Here is a 22,289-nt window from a genome sequence, read left to right on the forward strand (position 1 = left end):
TTAATTAGCAAGGCAGCTACTCAAAGGGTTTACCCTGTAAGCAAAATGTGTGGTTCTCATATAGGAGAAACACTGGGTAAAGTGAGAATTTGGAAGAGTTTATAATTTTGAAATTGTAAGCCCAAGTGGAAAATTTACATATTTATACATAGCTATCTATCTATGTTTATGTGTGTACCTTTGGAATTTTTAAGGTCAGCTTATGTATTTATGTGTGTGTGTGTTTATTTGATTTTTTTGTATGTGCACTTATATTTTATATTATTTATTATAACCTAATTTAGGCATGATTGTCAGCGTAAGGGAAGAGACCACTGTTAATGAAGGTCATCCACTGCGGCAGAAGAGACTTACCTTCAATGCACAATACTGGTATCTTGTAATCTGGTGATTCCTGTCACTGTAGCGATCCAGAGGGGTGAACATAATGCTGAAGGGCCCTGCCCACTGGCTAAACAAGATGAAAAGATGGTGCCTCAGGCTTTGCTGGGGGAAGAGAAATCTCCGGTGGTGAACTGGGGAGGAAAACGCAGTTCAGCATCAACTAGACTGAAAAATATAGTGAACACAGTTTATGTCATGATTATACGTGAGTTTTACATTTTGGAGAAAGGAGTAATTTCATTTCCTAACTCAAGTTTCCTTTAGGTAATAAAACATACATTTAAAAAGTCAGTCACGTGGAATTTTCTTTCTAAGCTTGTGCTCTCTCTCTCTCTGCTCACACTGTAGGTACTAGCATCTTGTCTCAGAGTAGGAAGCAGAGATAGGAGATGAACTCATAGATACCCTCTTCTAATCAGTGTCTGGAAAACCTGACACACCTTCCACTCAGCTACTGCTTATGTAGGAAATGTCCCTGTGACTGCTGCTGCCAGTCTTTAGGAAGCACTGGGAAGCATAACGTATAGACTGTCTGTTTTAAAAAAACACACTTTAGCTGAGAGGTCAACTTGCATCTCAATTATGGACCATCGAAGATGAGGAGGGCTGGTTATACAACATCAAAATTAAGGAAAATTAGGAAAAAGTAGAAACAGTTGAGCTGCAGCGTTTCGTAATTATGTCAAAAGCTTTTATTGACAGTCATTAATTTTTACACCAGACTGACCAGACATTTTTATTCTCTATGCTTCTATTAGGTGAAAATGTTTCGTGCCCATTTGCCCTGTGAGACAAAAATCTCTCTTAATCACATAACTTATTAAATTATATAGAATTCTATATAATGTGTTGATTAGATACAGTTAAGAGCAGGAATACTGTTGAGATTACATGTTCACAGATTTCACAAAAGAGGTGAAAAACGACAAAAACAAATATGGAGACAGTAAAAATTATAGTAATTTTAGAATGTACTTGAACTTAAGCGACCACTAACCTAGTGACTGCTATAAACATAGCTTGGTATATATGAAGCACATGGTAACCACAAATCAAAAATCTATACGATGTACAAGAAATAAACAGAAAGGAAGCCAAACACAACATTACAAAAAAATCACCATCATATAAGAGAGTAAGAGAATAAGAAAGGAACAGAAAAGAACAAAAGTGGTCAGAAAACAACAAAAAAGTGGCAATAATTACATACCTATCAATAGTTACTTTAAATCTATATGGACTAAATGCTCCAATCAAAAGACATAGGGTGAGAAAACCAATAAACTACACCTAAACAAACAAAAAAAAATTAAAAAAAAAAGAAGTCATTGGGTGGCTGAGTGGATGGAAAAAACAAGACCTGGACGTACACTGCCTACAAGGGACCCACTTCCAATGGAAGACACATACAGACTGAAACCAAAGGGATGGACAAAGATATTTCACGCAAATGGAAATGAGAAAAAGAGCTGGGGTAGCAATACTTATATAAGACAAAACAGACTTGAAAACATGTTCACAGATTAGCACAAGAATGAAAAAGTGAAGCGTCTGTGAAACGTTCCCTTTGATCTCCTTCCTTTCTGTGGAAATCACATAGGTTGATATTTTTCAGATGGGAACCAAAACAAAGAATAGAAATAATGACAAACACAAAGCCAAAGCGAATTCCCATGGTTTCCTTTCCAGCTCTGTGCTGAATTTCCACAATCTGTTCTCATGTGCATTTCCAAGTATTTCCAGACAAATAAATGAGCCCATCGCAGACCCACACACAGGCCAGGAGGGTCAGAGGCAAACACTGTCTTGGGGAACAAATGGTTTTTCAAGCCTACAGGTAACCTGTGGTGACACATCACTGTACCTGGGACGCACTGAATCAGGTTGGCGACCATGGCACTAAAATGTGCCCGGATATCTTTAAGGATTTCAACTTCTTTATCATTTTCAGCTTCTAGCAGCATGCGGGTCAGATCCACATATTCTAAGAACAAAGCTCCAAGGGCTAACGTGTCCCGTTCTAAGGCTCCATTTGTGCTGGAATGAAAGAAAAGGAAACTTTTAGATGCTTTGCCTTTGTGTCCAAGTGGCATGTGCTTCATGGAAAATAAGATTCACTATCAGAACTCACAACCAAATTTGTTCTTGACCAATATGCAGTATATGTAGAATATGAAAAAAACCTATACAAGCTTTTTTGGACTTTTCTGAGTAAAAGTTAAAGGTAATATATTTAAAAAAAGAAAGAAAGAAAATAAGAAAAGAGACAAGAAGGCCAGTTTGATGAGCAGAGATCAACTCGGGATTTTTCACCCTACCTGTCACTTATGACGCCAGCATCAGCCAGAAGTTCAAAAATTCGGAGTAGTTGGAGTCTTAACAAGTCCCGCCGTTCTCGGCGTTTTTTGTTCTGCGCAGAAAGAGGTAACACCACTTACAGACATGGGCAAATCAATAAGAACTTTGCTGGATTAAAGGGAGGCCTAATCTAGTCCTTTGCAATTTCCTAAGTAGAAAAGACAAAATGTATTTTCTTTCTTGCTAATTCTTAGAGAAGATGCTTGCTATTGCAGGCTGTAAGAGAAAGACCATCATTGGGTCGATAAATATTTATAAGGCGGAAATATTCCGAACAAGCCTCATTTTTTAGATGCTCTTGGCGTCTGTAGAAAGACTGGACCATCTGAAGTGAGTTAAGAGGGAGCGTGGACTCTGACACTCCCTCCAATTCTGGTCACGAGCTCACACATTCTTACTCAAACTGTTCAAGTTCTGTTATTCTGGTGTCTTAGCTACTACAATACATGGGAAACTTCTTCTTTAGTCTTATCTTTTTTATTCTGATACATTATAAGTTTTCAGAGTTCATTTAGGGAAAGATAATGTTGAGGAAAATGCTTCAATATGCCCAACAAAACAAACAATATTCTTGACCCTCCAAATCCTTGTAAAAAACAAACTAATGAACTAAAACCCAAAATTCAATGAACTCAACCCCCTCTCCCCCTGCAAAAGAATGTAGTATCTCAACATATATATGAGTATTTAGGTTGTTTTGCTTTCATAAGTTTAGAAACTAAAATCTTTTAAAGTAGGAACCATATTATACTAAATACTCAAATACTGAAAAATGATGAAAATAAGTTAAAATATTAACCTTTTCACTGCGCTAATTGATTTCAAGTTTGTTCACCAAAATGTGTCAAAAATCCACAGAAAATAATTATGGTATTTATATTATTTTTAAGTAAATACAGTTAAGGTGCTACATTTTATTAAAATCAATGATTATTTTAAAACATTAAAATTTCCTATTGCTATTCATTCTTGAAAAACACAAAAACATAAAAAAATGTACATCTGCTTTTCTAAACTTCCTTTCTGGAACACTGAGCTCGTGGGGTAAAAATGAATGCCGCAGTCAGTGGCATGGGAATGTCATTCGACTACAGATGAACGTCGCAGAGAAAATGCTAAGATTCTATGTTAAAAGCACATTAGGGTATTTGTATTCTTTAGGGGAAACCACTGGGTAAGATTTAAATTCACACCATTGTCCAAATAAACCAAGGCATTAATTATTTAAATTCTAAATCTCACCTCTGGTCTCCGTTCCAGAGCTTCTTTCATTAACGGATGAAGTTCTTCTACCAGTTCTCTACGGAGGAAAAATGTCAGCTTTGAAATTCATTATTATTGACACCAAACTTGCCACCAAATATATCCATTCGACGCTAAATCATTTACTTCTATTACTTTGCTTCTCATATCGAAATCTCCTCTGGCCCTTTCATTTTCGAGTCACTTGGTAAACTGGAGGCAGGTACTGGCCTATATTTTGTATTATTGGTCTTAATCCCAAGGCTACGGTATAATTTTGGCTCGGTACAAAGGTAAGCATTGACTTGATTTAGATTTAATGTTCTGGAAACCTCTATGACAAAACCCTACCTGGACAATTAAACAATATTTTGCAAGTACTTTCTGAATTCAAAGCACTTTACTATAGGTCATGGGACTGAAGATAAATAAAAGTGAGTTGCTGCACAGAAGAAATTTTCAGTCTGATCAGAGCACAAGAGAAGGTGAATTTACTGTGGCACTGCCTCTGGGGTCTGCTCAGGGGACTGACTTACAGTTTATTCTAAAATGGAGTCTTTGGAATCTCAGAGATAAAGTCCTTTATTTGAGCTCTGACAAATGCAAATATGGCAAGTCCTACTTCTGTAATGAGGTTCTCATCAAAACCTTTTCTCTTGTGCAGTAAGAATAAAAGTTTGATCCTATGAGTACTCGTACATATCTCATATTACATGTATGTATTTCCCCCGTCCCCATTATCTCCCAAACAAAACGATGAGATCTAGCCTGTTGGTACATATTTTGTCTACAGTCTTCGCCAATGTCTGAAAACCATGTATTTTTTGGTCAGATATTTTGTGTTACTAGAAATCACTCTCCAGGGAAGTGCAAGGACAGGAATGTAAACTCTGTGGCATTGTGCACTGGGAGATAGAAAGTCTATGTCCATTTCAGATTTCTCCAGCACATGTGCTAGAATTTCTTCATCAAAGACCTGGAAATAATATTAATGGTCTCCTCTAACTAACAGCAACCATTTCCTGAATATTTACTGTTTACATTGATACTTTCATATTTCTTCCTCTTAATAAATCTATGAGATAGATTCTATAATTATACCAATTTTTCTTTTTATTGGAGAGATACACTTTATTTTTATTGATTATAGCAATTTTACGGGGGAGGGAACTGAGGCCCAGATCTACAGGGCTAGGAAGTTGCATAAGTCATTTCCCGGAGAACTACTGACAGGGTGAGATTTGCAAAAGAGCCTCTAGTTCTTTGGGGAAGAATGTTTGAAAATTCCAGAAATTGTTTCTATCTCCTTGTAGTATTTGTATATGAAGCTTTGTCTTCACTAATTAAAAAGTAGTAAAGCTCTGGTTAACTGGCTCTCAAGTAGTCAGAACACACAAGTACTTTTTTAAGGATAACATCTGATTCTTCACTTGAATAATGTAACTGATCTTTTTCAGTTGCCTTTAAGATATCTCATTAATCTTTAGTTTTCAATAGGTTTTTTCACAGATGCTTGGAGCTTTCCCTTCTGTGTCTGCATGAGAAACAGTAAGATTTTATTTGTCCCTATAGGCTTTCCTGCTTAGCTAAAGCCATCAGATATAGCCCAAACTAACTAATGGCTTATGGTGACTCTTTCAAAAGGCGCTGACACCTCCTGGGGTGGAATGGTTAGTTGACTAAAGATCTGAAATGAGTAAGGGACCCAGAAAGTGAGATGTGATGGGTCTAGCTAGGCACATTATAGAAAAATCCGCTAGAGAAACCATCACACCTGAAAGAGTTCTATCGGTGCTTAATCTCTGAGAGCCTGTTGCATAAATGGCTGATGAGCAGACACCCCTGATTTAGATGTTTGAGCCTCAGATTAGTCTGATTACCTGGGCACTGACACTGTATATCTTCATTTACAGTTATGTAAAACAAAGCTTGCAAGTGAGATAAAACAGGAGCGGTGACATCAAAGTGACAATGATGAAAATTAAACAAAGGCGAGGCAGCTGCAAGCAATGCTTGTTTCATGCCCATCACCCAGAGGACAGAAGGGAAGAGCGCCACGCCTACACTCTGCAGGCACTTGCGTTAGAAACAGGGATTATGACAGCAGCGCATACGTACGAATTTACAACAACTCATGAAGACGACCATACCTGAAAACAAGGGAATTTGTTCTTCCAAATCCTAAAACTAAGGACTCTGTGATCTCAATGCCCTCTAGTCTCATCAAAGGCACCAACTGCTTTAACAGAACTCCCACCGATGGAGTGCCTATGGCCTGAAACAAGTTGGTTAGAAGTGAAAAAGAGGTCACATGACAATGGATATTTCCTTTAATCAAACAAGGATGCATTATAACAGTTTCAAAGTTCTGAACCACATCCCAGGGCACTGCCATCATTTCAGGAAAAACAACACAACCCATACATTTTAATACAGTGCAATGAATGCATTTTCCACCTGGCACACAAATTCTAAAGAACACTTTCATTATACTAGTCTTCTTTAAACAATAAAAAATCCCATATCTACAAAACCATCTTTAATGAGATAAGTTAACTGAGGCATAGTTTAAAGGCAAACACTTGGTGAGAAGTGAGTGACGTGTCACGGAGGACACGACCAAACCTCAGAGCACTAAGAAAAGCAAGTCACTCTATGGCCTTAAGCAAGTTCTCTCACTTCTCTATTTTCCACTGCCCACTTGTCAGGGAGGAATAATAAATTATTCACATAAACACTCAACGGAATTTACAAATGTGTAGGATGAAAATCTGATCCCATATACTCCAGATGGCAGGCACAGTGCGATCTGCACTGTGAACTCTAGACAAACAAGCTAAAAAAAAACCTTACAGAAGAATTCTTCTGAAGCATGTCACGTCACCTTGTTATCGTAGCTCACGGTACCGTCAGGCGTGGTGGCCATAATTTCTGGTGTGGAAGCTCTTAAGTGTCCTGGGCTCATGATACTGGGCTTTGCAACTCCAAAGCAAAGGATCAGGTAATTTCTCCACAAGGTAACATAGTTGTCGCCGCTGCTGGCAGTGCTGGTTTTCTTGGCATTGATTGGGCTACTAGACATACGGAGTTAGAAATAAGAGTGAAGCTAAGTTCTGGAGTTTAATTATCCCTTCTGGAATAAAGGTCCTCTGAAGCACCCAAATAGAGTCGGACAGCTATCGGACAGGGAAGGTCACAACCGGATGGGAATCATATGAACAGAACTTTAAGATCCTTTTCACCAATAAAGCCTGAGATTCTGAACTCAATCGTTGATTATTAAGGAGAAAAACCCAACTAGCTCTAGCCAAGATCTCTGGACCTGGTTTTTAGTCAGGGTTAAGAATTCTGTATCAGGCAGTTCAGAAACTGGAGAGGATTACATAATATCCCACTGTCTCATATGACAAGAAAACATAAGAGGGCAAATAGTGAAATAAATGGCACAGAGGCACACACACAGGTCCTTCCTTACTTGGGGTCCACCAGAGGCATGACGGACTGCAGCCGTGTGAAGGCGTAGGGCCAGGCGTAGCTGAGGGCCGTGGGGCAGTGCTTGGGCAAATTCTCCTGCCGCAGGAAACTGAACAGGCACAGCACCCAGGGGTCTTTGACGGACTGTGCGAATATCCAGACATGGGATGGGCTCTTCACATCGTAATGGCTGTTGACCAGGACCGCGTTCCACTCCACCAGCCACTGCAGATCCACGCTGTGGGTCAGCGGCAAGGTGGCCTATAGGTGCACGTGGGCAATGAGTCACCAGTAAGTTGGAAATTACATGTCCTCATCACGGCTTTCCCTGGCCACCTCTGCCATGGGCCAAACTGTGACTCTGAATCTCCCACCGACCCCCATCATACAGGATCTCGGTTTATGTTCATGCCTGTTTCTGAGTAAGCAGCCAAAGCACAGAGGTTAAGGACAGGGGTCACACCTCGTCCAGCTTTAATGTCACATGGCACGTGTGTTAGTACACAGAAGCCGTTCACCGAGTATTTGACTACATGACATCAGTTCATTCAAACTCGACCATGGAGTTGCCATTTTAAAAATCTGAAGTGATTACTCTCTGAGATTCATTAGTGTTTTTTTAATCCCTATAATTAGTTTATTTATTTATACTTTTAGCCATGATCTTATTTAGTGTTACTTGGTATTACTAGGGAAATACCTTCCCTCTGACTTTGGGAGATGGCTGAGTGCAGTCCCTTTTAGGAAGGGCATTTGAATGATGATTTTTAAGGTGAGATACCTACTTATTCTTGTCCTACGATATCAAGCCAAAATAATACATTCTAAAACCTTTGAAAGATATCCATCCATCCATCCATCTTTCTATGTCACTTAAGTTCTTATATATCATTTTCTTTTAAGTCCAGAATATCAAAGTTTAGGGAAGACCAAATTTCAAATGATCTAGCTGTTTTGCTGGGAGAGAAAATCGCTTTTATATTTGTTAGGCATTTAAAGTAATCCATTTTCTCTGCTGGGTCTCGGCATTCCCGTGGGTCAGAGTGGCCTCAGTGGTTAATGGGCTGTAAAGGGCACAACTTGCTTTCAGAGCCTCAGAGATGAGATTCCAGCTGAGGCTCTGCCCAAAGCCTGTCACTTGCGAAAGTCCCTGGACATCCCAGATGCTTCGTTTATGACTTGGGAACAACAACGCTGCTCTCACTTCATCTTTACATGAAGACACGTGTTATGGGATATAGTAAGAACACTTGGCACAAAACAGGCACTGCTTTCCTTTCCTCCTTTCCTCTTTTCCTCTCTGTGTGCACCTTCCCATGTGCACAGTTACTGACCTTGTTACCCCTGGGGCTCAAGCTTCTGACTCTGATAAACACAGAACAAAATCCCATGAGGAAAGAGAACCGTCCAGGAAATAAGATATGTGTCTAAGACAATTAAACTTGACTCTTCCACTCCATGTTAAAACAATTTGCATTTCTAAAGGAAGAAGTAGGTCTGTACTGCCTGGCTAATATTTCAGTAATTATCATTATTACTGCAGCCATAGCAAAAATAGGGATCTGTGTTCAATTTCAGTTAGAAAAGTCCACAAAAAGCTCATGAATGTCTTTAGGTTTTGTCTTCACTTACAGCTATTTGTCAGTTATGTTTGTATTCAGTTACAGTTGTGTGACATGAGTACACCTATAAGGGGCATCACAGTGTGGATTCTGCAAGCAGGCCGATGTGCCCGGCCTCCCCTCAGCTAAGCAGCTGAAATTAATCCAACTTCCATTACTGTATTGACTTTTTTAAAAAAACAGATAACTAACATCCATTTCAATTTCTCTTCTTCTTGTTCAGAAAACGGAAAGCTGCCAATATGCTCTTAATAAGGAAGAATATATTTGTGTAGCAGATAAAGCTCTACCAGAGTCAGAGTCCAGTTAGGGTCAAGTTCAACCCTAACACTTCCTTCTGTGTGACAATGGTCCCACACCACTTAACGTCTTTTAATTTCAATACCTATGAGGTTGAAAAGATGATAAATGAGACAGCACTTTGCAAACTGTAAAGTTCTTGTAAATATAAGTTACAGACCGTGCTAACTATAATAAATGAGCTAATTTTCTTAAAGAAGCCTGAGCAATTCTTCTTGAAATTGCAGTTTTCAAAAGATTATCTATATTTCTAAGGTTCAAATTTTGTTTGAAATTTATCGGAATTTCTCCTAAGGCAGTATGCGAAACACTCGCCTTGTTTTCCTAAGTACTTTTGTATCAGTTTATTAATGTGACATAAAACCCCCGAATTCTTCCACATCATTTGTCTTTGTCTCTCTTTTTGCAGATATGTCCAGAGCTTATGCTTAAGAACCATTAGCAGTCAGGATCAAGTGTGTACTTACTGAGTCTGAAACGGCGACATGAATAAAACTTTCGAGAATGGAAGAACTTAGCTGATCCATGACATCAATCATAGGCCTGTCGTCGTCCTGTACAAAGGGAGGTGGTTACTCTCCATGGGAAAATAAATCCTTCCCACCCTGCCCGCCGCCTTTGTCTAGCACACGAAGCAGGACAGCCTGCAAGAGAGTGATAAGGGTTTTCTCACAGAAAAGTGACTGCCAAGATGGCGAAAGGGACTGGATAAATCTCCCTATGCTTATGAGTTGAGTCTTTCAAGTTTCAGGGGAAGATAATTAGAGCTCCCATTTCACATGGCATTGAAAAGGCATGTTCCAGAATTTCAGAAACTCATGTGTGTGCGAGAATCTAAAGACCAGGGCCGACGTTATTCACTGAAGTGTGCATGTTGTTGTTCATTTTAAGGAACGGAAATCCCAGAAGCATTTGCTCTGCCAGACCACTAAACTGCTACTTATGGAGATCACTGATTCACTAACATAACTGATAAATCGTCGACTGTGACTGAATTTTAGTCCCAAAGAAACTGCCCTGGAGACAGACCACACTCTGTGGTATCTATGTTGAGTACAGCTATTTGGTAAAAGAAACAAATAAGAAAGGGCACAAGAGAGAGTATCTTACAGGAAATCCTTCTACATGAGTAGAACATATAGAATATAATGCATAAAGAATATAAATATGAATATGCATATGCTTGCTGTCCTTTATTATAGAGAAGCTATCATATAAAAAACATAAAATTGTTTACTTAGAAGCCTTATAGCAAAGCCTTGAAATGTCCTTATTCAAGTATGAGAATGGGTTCACAACGAGAATGAGAATGGTTTCAGAAAAGTTGGGCTGGTCAAAGACACGTGAGAAATGTTGCTAGTAGTCTGCTGGACTGGCAGTTAAGAGTGTGGGGCCTTACAGACATCTATATCTGGCTTTCAATTCTGGCTGTGTCACATTCTAGCTGTTGATTTTGGGAGGGCTTTTCACCTCCCTAAACCTCAGTCTCAATATCTGTACACTGGGGGTAATAACAATACTTCTTAGGTTATTGTGAGGGTTAAATGAGATAATATGTGTAGAGCACTTATACATTGCCTGGCACACCTGCGGTAACAATCATCATTCCTATCATAATTACAGACTTAATCGTGGTTTACCAAAATAGAGCACGTCTCAGAGTTCCATTTGCCAGACACCAGACATGTGGTCCTAAAATATATCAGAAAGCCATCTCAAGAAATGGGAATAGAAAGGACTGAGATGGATTTGAATGTGTTTTTTTTTTTTAAAGATAATAACCACTCTGAGGATCATAAAACCAGGATCAGTGATTCAAAACAAGAAAACGGAAGGTAGCATTCTTCCAAAGAAGTATGTGACACAAAAAGCTGTCGCTTTTTCCATAACTCATGCCTAGGGTCCAGCCACCTATGCCATCAGGGGAGGAGCCTGAACACCTGGAAAGGCTGTACTGCACTTGGCCGAGTGTGGGAGGTAGGCCGGGGTTGATGACGTTTACTCATGTGCTTACTTCTCCTGTCTCAAGGGGAAACGTTTCCTTGTGATACCATTGTTCTGCATTGTAAAGATTAAACAACTTCCTGTTAGCCAGACTGCTTGGTACCTCGAACATTTTCAATGGGATGCATTATTTCCTCAAGTTCATTCTCTAATGTAAGTATAATAATATCTGCTTAATTAGATGTATGCAGATTATGAAGGCAAATGATCTATAACCTAATCATGAAATTCTTCACTTCTTCACAAGCACCACCACTTGGAGAATCAGGAGTAGGCTTTTCTATTGCTCTCAGAATACACAACTTATTCTTGGTGATCAAGAGTGCATAATTAAAAGCCCACCATGAATCAAAAATTATTTGTTGACATCATGTGTGACATGACACTACATGAAACGGTGATGCATTATTTATGGTTTTAAATCTAAACTTCAAAAGTGTTGAAAGAAATGAATTGGAAAATATAGAAGAATAATCCATACCTCAGGCTGACCCAGGGCAAGAAATAAAGCTCGAATTTCCTTGAGTATTAAAACAGACAGTTTGCGTGTGGCCACCTGGAAACTGCAGAGCAAAACCAGAGCAAAGCCTTCCACGGCATGGAGGACGCTGCAGTGGGGACCCCGTTCCGACTGCATTCGGTGGCTGGAACCATTTGGGATTAGCTGTCACACAATAAGAACAACATTCTATATTCAGAAAAATAACAGTAGAAAAAGAAACTATTCTTACATGGACATCTTTGGACACATTTGACCTTGTGGTACTAAAATAAATTACAATGGTTTAGATCCAGACATGTCTATGAGTTCATTATTGTTCATGAAATGTCATAGATTCCTTTTTGTTTTTAGATCAATTGTTACTTTGGAATACCATCAACCATCTGTTACCTGTAATAAGGAATAACTTTTCAAAGGCTATTTACATTAATAAAAACAAAACTGCTTCCATCCCTACCATTTTGAATTACACTATATATTCAATCAAAGTGGCCTGATTTGTTTTTACTTAACTGTACAATCTTTTGGATTCTATTAAACTGAATTTTCAAACATTTACTTTCTAATCAGACTTGCTCACTTGTTTTTGTGTTAGATTCTAATCTAGGTTTTGCACCTTTATTTATGAAATGGGTTCTGAACGTTCCCAAACCACAAGCAAGTGAGTCTAAAACAAAAGCAAGCCAGACAACAGGGTAGATTTCACCGTCATTCCAGTTTTCCTTTTACAAGCGTAAGTAACCCTTGGTTTTCTTTTTTTTAAAGAAAAAGTATTTAATGTCTAGTCACCCCGACATAACTTTTCATATTGCACATTCTTTTCTAAACTTACAAATATGCATAACATATATAATTGAAATCATGGTATATACATAAAATTTTATGTTTTACATGTATCACGTTACATGATTAAACATTTTTTTTATAATTTTTAATGGATGTATTATAAACCATTCCTGTATAACTGGATGTGAAGTTTTTTTGTCTTGTTTTGAAGCTGAAGTAGAATAATATTTAATGTCAACTATAATTAAATATATATGTGTATTATATATATATTATATACATACACACCAGGGGTGCCAAAAAATGCATACAAGTGGACACTTTGGTCAATGTTGCTTAAGCAGTAGTTTGCTGTAATCAGAAGTGTCTGGATGCTGACGGTAACCACTTTGAACACCTCTTGTAATTGCAGAAGTCAAACGTGACTTGTATTCATCTTTTGTTATCGGTATATATTGAGTTTACAATTTTAATATAGTTTTTCCTTTCTTAAAATGTGTATACACTTTTTTGGCACCCTACGTATATATGGTCACAGAATGTAAAGTATAGCATAGGGAATACAGTCAACGGAACTGTAACAGCTATGTATGATGTCAGAGAGGTAGAAGACTTCGTGGGGGAGTTATCACTTTGTGAGGGGTATAAATATCTAATCATTATGTTGTTTCGTATACCTGAAACTAATACTAAAAAAAGCAAAATTGAAAAAAGAAAAACACCTTGCTTTTCGACCTATCATCTTTTGGCACATGTAGAACATAAGGAAAGAGAACGACCTTGACCTCATCACTGAGGTCAGCCCATCTGGCATTGTAGCTGTTCTCCAAATGCAATTATACTTCCCTAAGCCTCCACATTCCTTGGATTCTCAGGTATGCTCTTCTCCAGCCAGACCCCTTTCTCCATCTGCTCATTAGCAATGCCACACCACCCCTGACCTGGCTCTCCTTTGACAACCCTCCTCCTCAACCTGCTCTTCAAAATGTTATCATGATGTGTTATGGTGCAGGACTGAGGTGTGAAAGAATAAAGAAACCACAAGACTGCACCGCCTTCTCTGTGGATACTAGATAATGCAATCAATAAGTTGCTGACTATGAAAAGAAAACCCTGGTGGGAAGCTAACTTTTATATCCATTTCCATACCCATACCATATCCATATCCACATCCAGCTCTATCTCCCTGGCCTACAGTCATTTGCTCTTAAAAGTACATTTATAATCATAATTCTCTGAAAAAACCAATTTTGACTTTCTAAATAGCCTTGTTACTGTTAACAAATCTAATCTGATGTGGCATATCACACCCTGAATTTCTGGGTCACAATTTAGGCAGATGGACAATCTAAGGGCCATCACTCGGGAGAAAGGAGCCAGAAGTAAGAACTCCCAAGGTGCTCTGGGCTGCAACTTATTTATATACGTGCTATGTAAAAGAATATATATTGGTGGGAAGAGTGTGGAAATGACCTCTGCATTTCTGATTTTGTTGGCTTGTTCGTAGACTTTTCCTTGAGTCTGTATGACCAATTTCCACTGGGTGAGCAGCTGGAGCAGCAACTTCAGGGAGGAGTCCAGGAGGGTGTGATGCATGTCATTTACTTCCCGGAGCAGGAAGGTGGTGAAGCCAAAGAGAACATCTTCCCTCCAGTCCGGGAAGTCAACCAGCAAACCTTGAAGGGAATTTTGTGCAATATGGCGCAGTTCATCATCCATGTGAATAGAGAGCCTGTGAATGAAAGGCAGTGAAGTCATTTACCTTACAAACGTTTTTTCCAGATCTGTGAAGGAACATCTATAGGGCTCTGCTTTTACTTGTGTCTGAAAATGGGTCGCCCCTCTAATACGTTATCATAGTCTTCCTTCAGCACTCCTAACACTAACATCTTATATAACCACGGCACTCTTATCACACTAAGAAATTAATACTGGTACAATGCAATTAACTAAACTACAGATTTTAATTCAGATTTCACCAGCTTTCCACTAATGCCCCTTTTCTGTTTCAGAATGCAATACAAGATACCACATGGCACAAGATACCACAAGATACCACATGTATATAAATACTTTTTAATACAATATTGACCACAGAATAAATTAGTATCAAATCCTACTACTTTTAAGGATGAGAAAACTGAGTACTAGAGAAAGCAAAGGACTCAGTGAAAATGAACAACTAAAAGTTAGGGTAGGTGTCCTCAATCAGTTTGGCTCCAAAGAGATATTTGGTAATGTCTATAGACACTGTTGGTCGCCACAAATTGGAATGCACTGCTGCCATCTCTTTAGCAGGTAGAAGCCAGAGATGCTACTAAACAACCTATCAGTGCAAGAATATCTGGCCCAAAACGACCAAGAATTATCTGGCCCAAAATGTTGGTAGTGCCAAGGCTGAGCAAACCTGAGCCAGTCAACTGAAGAATATCGGTGTATTTGTGGTTTAACGTAGAACATCATAAGATTAAATCTCAACATTGCTATGAGGGCGTTATTATTAACATAATGCTTGATACATTCTTTTCTTCATTTATTCAATAAACAAGTATTTTTGAGACCATCCTAAGATCCTGGCACCGTCTCCACTGCATACAGCCCTCAGGACTTGGAGTTCAGCATGGCTGTGTCTACCAGGCAGGGTGCTGTGTGGGACAGTGCTGAACAGGCAGCAGGGACAGCTTGGACAAGGGTCTGTGGGCCCCCCAGGGAGGCAGTACAGCAGGGAAGGGGTTAAGTGTGTGTGCCCTGGAATCAGAGTGCCTGGATCAGTGTCTTGCCTTTGTCACTCATTAGCCATGTGACCTTGTGCTAGTTACCTAATCTCTCCAATCCTCAGAGCCTTTTTTGGAAAGTGGGGACAATAACGTCCTTGCATCTCACAAACCTGTTGTGAGTCTCACTGAGAGGATCCATGTAGTGTTTAGCACCACATGGAGCATGCCGTAAGCCCTGAGTAAGAGTTGGCTATCACCATTAGAAGAAAATTAATTCCATCCTGAAAGTTACAGAAGTAACAGGATTCATTCACATCTGAGAAAAAGAATAGTTAGGCAGAAACAAGGAGGATGCCTTGGAGAAGCAATAGACTGAGGACAGAGACCAGCTAGGAGGTCAGCGTAGTGACTTTGGGAACAAGGGGGGAGGCCTGACCTGAGGCAGAGCAATAGTAAGGAAGGGGATGGGTGGAGGTCTCACATGTTTAGGAGAGAGAGCTTCCAGGCCTCAGCAGCCTGGAAGTGTTCAGCGTCAGAGAAGAAGGTGGCCAGTCAATGGGGCCCCCACAAACAGGGTAATGTGATTTCCAACCAAAAGAAAGAGAAATTGTGATTTATAGTGGTTAGGGGATTTCCTTAAAATTCAGGATTCCAACTCAGGACTTCTATAATCCTGAATCCAGAGTTTTCTCAATAAAACAAGTCTGGTACAGTTACACAGTTTTGAATAGATAGTATTTCAAAAACTTGATAAGCAAATACTTTTTTCTAAAGCCTACAGTACACCAATTGGTCCAAATTTGACCAGGTCCAAATAACCAGGCAAAAGTTTGTTAATAAACAGATATCTACAAAGTCAGGGAAGACACATTTTCTGTTCCCGAAGCAAGGAAAGTTCCACAAAGATGTTGAGAAGGGAGATCTACACCAATTCCTCAGGGAAGACTTACCCAATTAAGTCTACAGTTCTTAAGGAGATCACAGTTGTTAAAAGAAAACCAAGCCCTTTAACCTTGCTTCCGGTTAAGAACTGTCTGAGGTACGAATTTCCAAACCTGTCTTTGTATTCAATCTATATTTATTATTTGTGTGTGTGTGTAAAGCTCTAATACGTAATACATAAAATCTGAGTTGCTCTGCTTGAGGCTGGGGTAAAGGGAGCCCCCACTTGAAACCCACCCATGAGGCGGAAACATTTCTTCACTCTGAAAGCAGTTTTGAGTCATCGTTGCAGCCCAGGGTTTGAAAACACTAGTTCATGAAAAACCCTTGAAGCCATTTTCCCATCTTAAGGTTATTACTTCTGCTTACTGCATTTTACCTGTCTATGGTCCTGAATAGAAAATAAGCTTCCGCGGGTGACAAATCACCTTTTCAAGACAGAACAACAGGCAGTAAATGTTAACTGATGATAATAATGTGGGTCACTGCTGTGGATTGAATTGTCTCCAACTCCTCCCCCCCAAATTCATATGTTGAAATCCAAACCAACAGAACCTCAGAATAAGACATTATTTGGAAATAGGGTCATTGAAGATGTAATTAGCTCAATTACGATGAGCTCATGCCTGTGTAGGTTCAACCCCTAATCCAACATGATGGTGTCCTTACAAAAAGGGAAAACTTGGATAGACATGCACACAGGGAGATGGACACATGAAGATGAAGGCAGTGACCAGGGTGACATGTCTACAAGCCAAGGAATGCCCAAGAATGCCAGAAACCACCAGAAGCAAGAGAGGTTTGGACCGGATTCTCCCTCACAGCCTCAGAAGGGATCACCCCTGCTGACACCTTGGTCTTGGACATCCAGCCTCCACACTGTGAGATGATAAATTTCTGTTGTTTAAGCCCCTTGGTTTGTGGTACTTGATTACGGCAGCCCCAGCAAACCAATGTAGTCACGAAACTTGGCCAGCATCTGTCTTTAGAGTCAAAATAAAAACCATGTCAATGTCTATTTAAATGAAAATTTTAAGTAGGGCCAATGCTTTCAGCTTTCCACATGAGATTAATTTTACTCTTCATCTAACGTTGCTCTCGTTCATAATTTGTAATCTAGAATCTGTCTTCACTTTAAAGCCACAATGCAGGATCACTTTAAGGACTCAGAGTCCCAGGGTGCCACATGCCCCAGCTTTTGCTTCTTTGGGGGGGGGGGCACTGCTCCTGAGATGATGGTGTAAATGTGGTCGACACGTGTAAATGCTCAGAAATATTGCTGGAGGATGAAGGGACAAGACCAGGGAGGGAAATGACCTTCTGGAACAGAAGATCCAACAGAGGATAAAAGTGGAACGTTTGTAGAAGAAAAAGGTCCAGACTGTCAGGGAATTGAGACTACTCAGTCTCAAATAATGCATCACGGCAATGTGTGTGGCTGCAGGTGAGGGAAGAGGGCATGAAGAATGGAGGAGGGTGCCCGGGTCCCTGGGTTTGTTCCCGGAAAAGTATGAGGAGAGCTGCGGGTCAGATATGGTTGCCATTCCCCCCACTCCAAGATCTTTCTCACTTTTGTTAGATTTTAACCAGATAATTACAGATCATCTTGTGAGATACGTGAGATTTACTACTATAAAAAAAGAAAAAATTAGCTGGGTAACGAGGAAGAATAGACTCAGGGTTGAATGGGGAAGGTCCAGTCTTCCCAACTGTGCAGGGTGCATAGGAGGCAGCGTGGTGCTGGCCAACAGGCTGGCAGGTCCTGTGACGTCCTTTGTCTAGTGAGTGAGGAGTGGGGCTGAACAGAGGGTAGTTCCCCAAGTCCCTGCTGGACCATCATAGCGAGAAACCCAAATAGAAAAGAAAGGTCAAGTCCTTGACTGCAAAATAACTATAATTACAATAAAAAAAAAAACTGTCCTAGGAGTTTGAGAGACTATTGTTCTTATTGTTCTACTCAAAATGGGCCACCTTCCACTGTAGAGACATTGAAAAGCAAATGATAAATGGTAAATGATAAATATTTTTCAGATACTCCAGAAGATCGTTGAATCGTGTATGCATTACTTCATAAACTGCCACAAATGATAAGAAAATGTGTTTGGCTGTCATTTTGCATAAAACCAATGAGATTTGTCACTTCCATTTGGCTTCAGGAAAAATTCTGTCAATTTGGGCAACCAACTTGACTCTTCTGAAATTCAATCTCCTCGTCTGAAAACAGAAATTAATATGTGCGCAGCTTTCCTAACACGATGTGTATAAAAATGCATTGTACATCATGGCATACTACGTTACTCGAATGTAAGGATGCGTAATAATAGCTAGCATTTGCTGAGTACTTCCTGTGTCCTACGCACTGTGATAAGTGACTTATATGCATTATTTCTAGAAACCATATGGCAAATTTTTGAAAGGGAAGGGTAAATATTGAACAGCAAATCCTATTGCATAGATAATGCTGCATATATAGTATATCCTTAGTGCATATATAATGCTTGGTCACGGAGTGACCAAGGACAGGAGCCTGGAGACTGAAGGAAAAGGTCCTTTCTATGGTCAACAGACAGAGAAGGAGACTTAAGAAAGATGGCGACTGCCAAGAAGCAAAGTAGGTGCCCCCACGTTGTGGAGAATTCCTGGAGGACTTAGATGGCCGAGGAAGGCAAGCTCTGCAGAGAGCAGGAAGGAAGTGCTCCCAGGGATCCTATCACGACACCAGAAAAGCCTGTGTAGCTTCCATGGAGCCTGAATAAAAAAATTCCCCATACTCAGCCATTACGAGTGGGCTGAACGATACGTTTAACATGAGAAATTTCGTAGTGTGGAGGAAGTGGTTTGCAAGTTTCATTCCACACACCATTGTCATGCTAAACCTGCTCGTATAAGTCTAAGGTTAGAGTGTCTGTGGTATTGAGCCATTACCTGAAATGCTGGGCATGTATGTGGGACACACCCTTGAAACCCCTTATCCAGGGAACTGAGATGGAAGGGACAGGGAGCTGGCATGAGTTTGGTCTTACTTTGTGAAATGTGAAGAAAGCCAAGTTTTTCTCCAGTAAATATGCATCATGGATGTGGCCATAAAGAGTATGAAATGGAAGGTCTCACGTCTCAGACTAGACTGTGTACTGACTCATGATCCAAACGCAATTGGACTGTGAGGGAGATAAAGTGACTGAAGACTTGAAACCCACATTTATTGCCCTTGACTTTCTTTACTTTTGTCCTCTGACCCTCTCGAGGAGATCTGACAGGGCCCAGTTTTTCACAGGTTAAGATCATTCCCTTGAGGAAATGGCCGCTGGCTTCCCACGTAAGTCCAGCTATTTTTTGGTTTTACTCTAAGAGGTGAACTCTTAAGAATATTTGTTCTTTCCCCTCCTAAGGACAGTACCCATTGTTTAGGCTTTGTAAGAATAAAGATAATAACAAACACGATGCCCTATAAACAGCACTGATATTCAACTGAGTCCAACACAGTTCCCTCCCAATATGCCTGGCCCCTGGTCCAAAGATCCAGGCGTCAGTACACAGGCTAGCAAGGTGATTCCAGAGGTAAGAGCCTTCCACGCAGATTTACAGCATAACAGTGTTAGAGACATTACCAGAACACTGCATGACGTTTAAAAATGGAGTACTTCAAAGGTCTCAGTGTACATCATCATCGCTAATCAGAAATTCACAGAAATAAGTGAACTGTCCTGCTCCAAGTGAATGGGCAGCTGTCTGTTCCCTGCTGCCACATTTCTTCTCGGATTAACCAAAGGAACATATGTCTGTATCACTTAGCTCTCTCAACAGTCTTATGAGACAGGCGGTATTATTCCAGTTTTACAAAGGAGAAAGATGGGGTTAAATTATTGGTCTAGATAATACAGTTAGTAGAATGGCAAAGCAGGCATGCACAATTCCGGGTTTCCAAATGACTCACATTTTAATCCTTCCTCCAAATCTCTCAGATGCTAGCTGCTTCCTCTGGTGGTTCACTGGCTGTGGAGACCGCTCCAGGTCCCTAATCCCTCACTGTGACATCCATCCTGCTCACTCAGCAACCCCTCCTCTTTGGAGCTACCTATCCCCTGGTTACAATGCCCTCTCCACTGTTGTCCATGAAAAGTGGACAGGCTGCTCCTTTCCATTTCTGGGTAGTTTGGACACTTGTCTCACGACTTTTCTTTATTCTCAGTGTGCTATCACCTTGGGAGACTCAATATTAGTGTGGGTGACCCTTGAGAGTATATTCATCTCATTATTCCTCAGCTCCCCACACCCCCAAGTCACCTTTTTTTGCTGTGAATTTGCAGGATTCCAGGGCTTGGATTATTAGTTACCTCGTGTATTGGCTTCTACATTGGATTTTAAACCCCTTGAATATGGGAAAACAACAACAAACCATCTCTTTAGTCCTCCTTGCCTACACATAGTATCTAGAGTAACACCTCATTTGGTAAGTCTTTGCCAATTTTAATAATCATTCTATTCTTTAGGGATCATGACAAAATCAATTTGATCAAACAATGCCCATGGCAGCTGTCACCTACCTAGCCAGCAGGTCAATCAATTCAAGCTTTGACATTCCATCAGGAAGCAATCGAGGAATAGCAGCAACACAGGTCCTGAAAAGGTCGATTTTTGGCTTTCTCTCACCCCTAGAATGTGAACACCGTGTAAACACAGTCAAAGGTTATGAAAAATTATTTGAAAATTGATCAACTATGTGAACCAAGACTAGAACCCACATCTTCTGAATTACTTCCTGGTGTTTTCTCCATGTTATCCTTGAATGATTATGCCATTTATAGCTTGGCAGTTTCTAAGAGCATTTACGAAGATTTAAATGTTAGACAGAGGTATATATCTGAAGAGAAAAATGCTGATGTCAATAGCATTCTCCCCCATGGCTTGTCATTCACTTGGGTTCTATGGGGTTTGGTCCCTGTAGGCTGCTTTTAAAACACTGAATTCACTGATATGCCTTTTCCATAGTCCTGCCCAGGGCGTGTAAGGACTGTGGAGAGGAAGATGTTATGCAGTGGCTTTTATTCAGCTGAAGGAAAGAGGAACTCAATAGCTGGACAGAGTTAGAGTCTTGGGTTCTGTCCTAATAGTGCATGTGCAACTCTGTGAGTTGTTTAAATAGCCCTCCTGGTTTGCTCAGCAGATGTTTCAAACAGCTGGGATGATTTTCATAGCTGTCGGGAAACACATGACCCTGTCTGGCCTGAAGTGTAAGAAGGATTCTCGCAGGCTTCCGAGCTGAAACAGCAGGCATAGATTAGAGACTCTAACTGGTGCGTGATTCCTTTTTACTCCTGTAGTCCTTGCTCTCTGGACTTTACAGGAAGCTTGCGAAGCCCCAAACATCATTTCTATAACAGATATTATATAATAATAATTTGTTATTAACTATCTGCTAGCATGAACCACAAAAGGCATGGGAAATGGATATGGAATGACACAGAATGTTCAGTGTTCAAGTTCAGACCTTAAGCAGGGCCTGGGAAAGCAATGGACCAACCTTGGATATCACCTTCAATGACCGTTTCCATTAGCATGGTGTGGACCTCAACTCTCTTCTTCTAAATGCTTATGTGATTCCCTAATGTTTCTGCTTGTTTTCTTGTTTTGTTTTGTTTTTAGTATGTAGCAATGAGTGATTTTCCACTCAGGGAATCTGCCTTAAAAAGCCTAGCATAAAAAATAGTCCTAGTCCCATTTGGGGATCTGAAGAGGGCTGAATGGGAAAAAGTAAACAATAGTCATGGAAAAAGTTTAAGGTATTGGTTAAAATACAAAGGAAATGTCACACGTACTTTGAAATTGAACTTTTTTGTGGTTTTGAATATATTGTTTTAGTCCTGACCCTATCTTACGATCTTTTGATTATTAATAAAGTTTTCCTTTAAAGATCTTTCATTTCTTTACGTGTTTTTAGAAGAAACAAATCCACGACAG

General features: G+C 40.0%; 1 protein-coding gene across 6 annotated transcripts in view; it reads right to left on the reverse strand.

Moving 5' to 3' along the window:
• Window positions 1-22,289, reverse strand: part of FRY (FRY microtubule binding protein) — a 441,344-nt gene that overhangs the window by 113,602 nt on the left and 305,453 nt on the right. For all 6 annotated transcript variants that reach the window (XM_081045758.1, XM_081045755.1, XM_081045754.1 and 3 more), the window contains 11 exons: window positions 20,876-20,983; window positions 14,146-14,404; window positions 11,866-12,048; window positions 9,848-9,934; window positions 7,460-7,719; window positions 6,869-7,058; window positions 6,135-6,259; window positions 3,985-4,042; window positions 2,703-2,794; window positions 2,249-2,421; window positions 355-515 (listed from right to left, as the gene is read on the reverse strand). In XM_081045758.1, the coding sequence (XP_080901884.1) occupies window positions 355-515; window positions 2,249-2,421; window positions 2,703-2,794; window positions 3,985-4,042; window positions 6,135-6,259; window positions 6,869-7,058; window positions 7,460-7,719; window positions 9,848-9,934; window positions 11,866-12,048; window positions 14,146-14,404; window positions 20,876-20,983 (1,696 nt within the window). The remainder of the gene's footprint in view (window positions 1-354; window positions 516-2,248; window positions 2,422-2,702; window positions 2,795-3,984; window positions 4,043-6,134; window positions 6,260-6,868; window positions 7,059-7,459; window positions 7,720-9,847; window positions 9,935-11,865; window positions 12,049-14,145; window positions 14,405-20,875; window positions 20,984-22,289) is intronic.

The sequence above is a fragment of the Rhinolophus hipposideros genome, assembly GCF_964194185.1.
Source record: "Rhinolophus hipposideros genome assembly, chromosome: 4".
In the NCBI taxonomy this organism is placed as follows: domain Eukaryota; kingdom Metazoa; phylum Chordata; class Mammalia; order Chiroptera; family Rhinolophidae; genus Rhinolophus; species Rhinolophus hipposideros.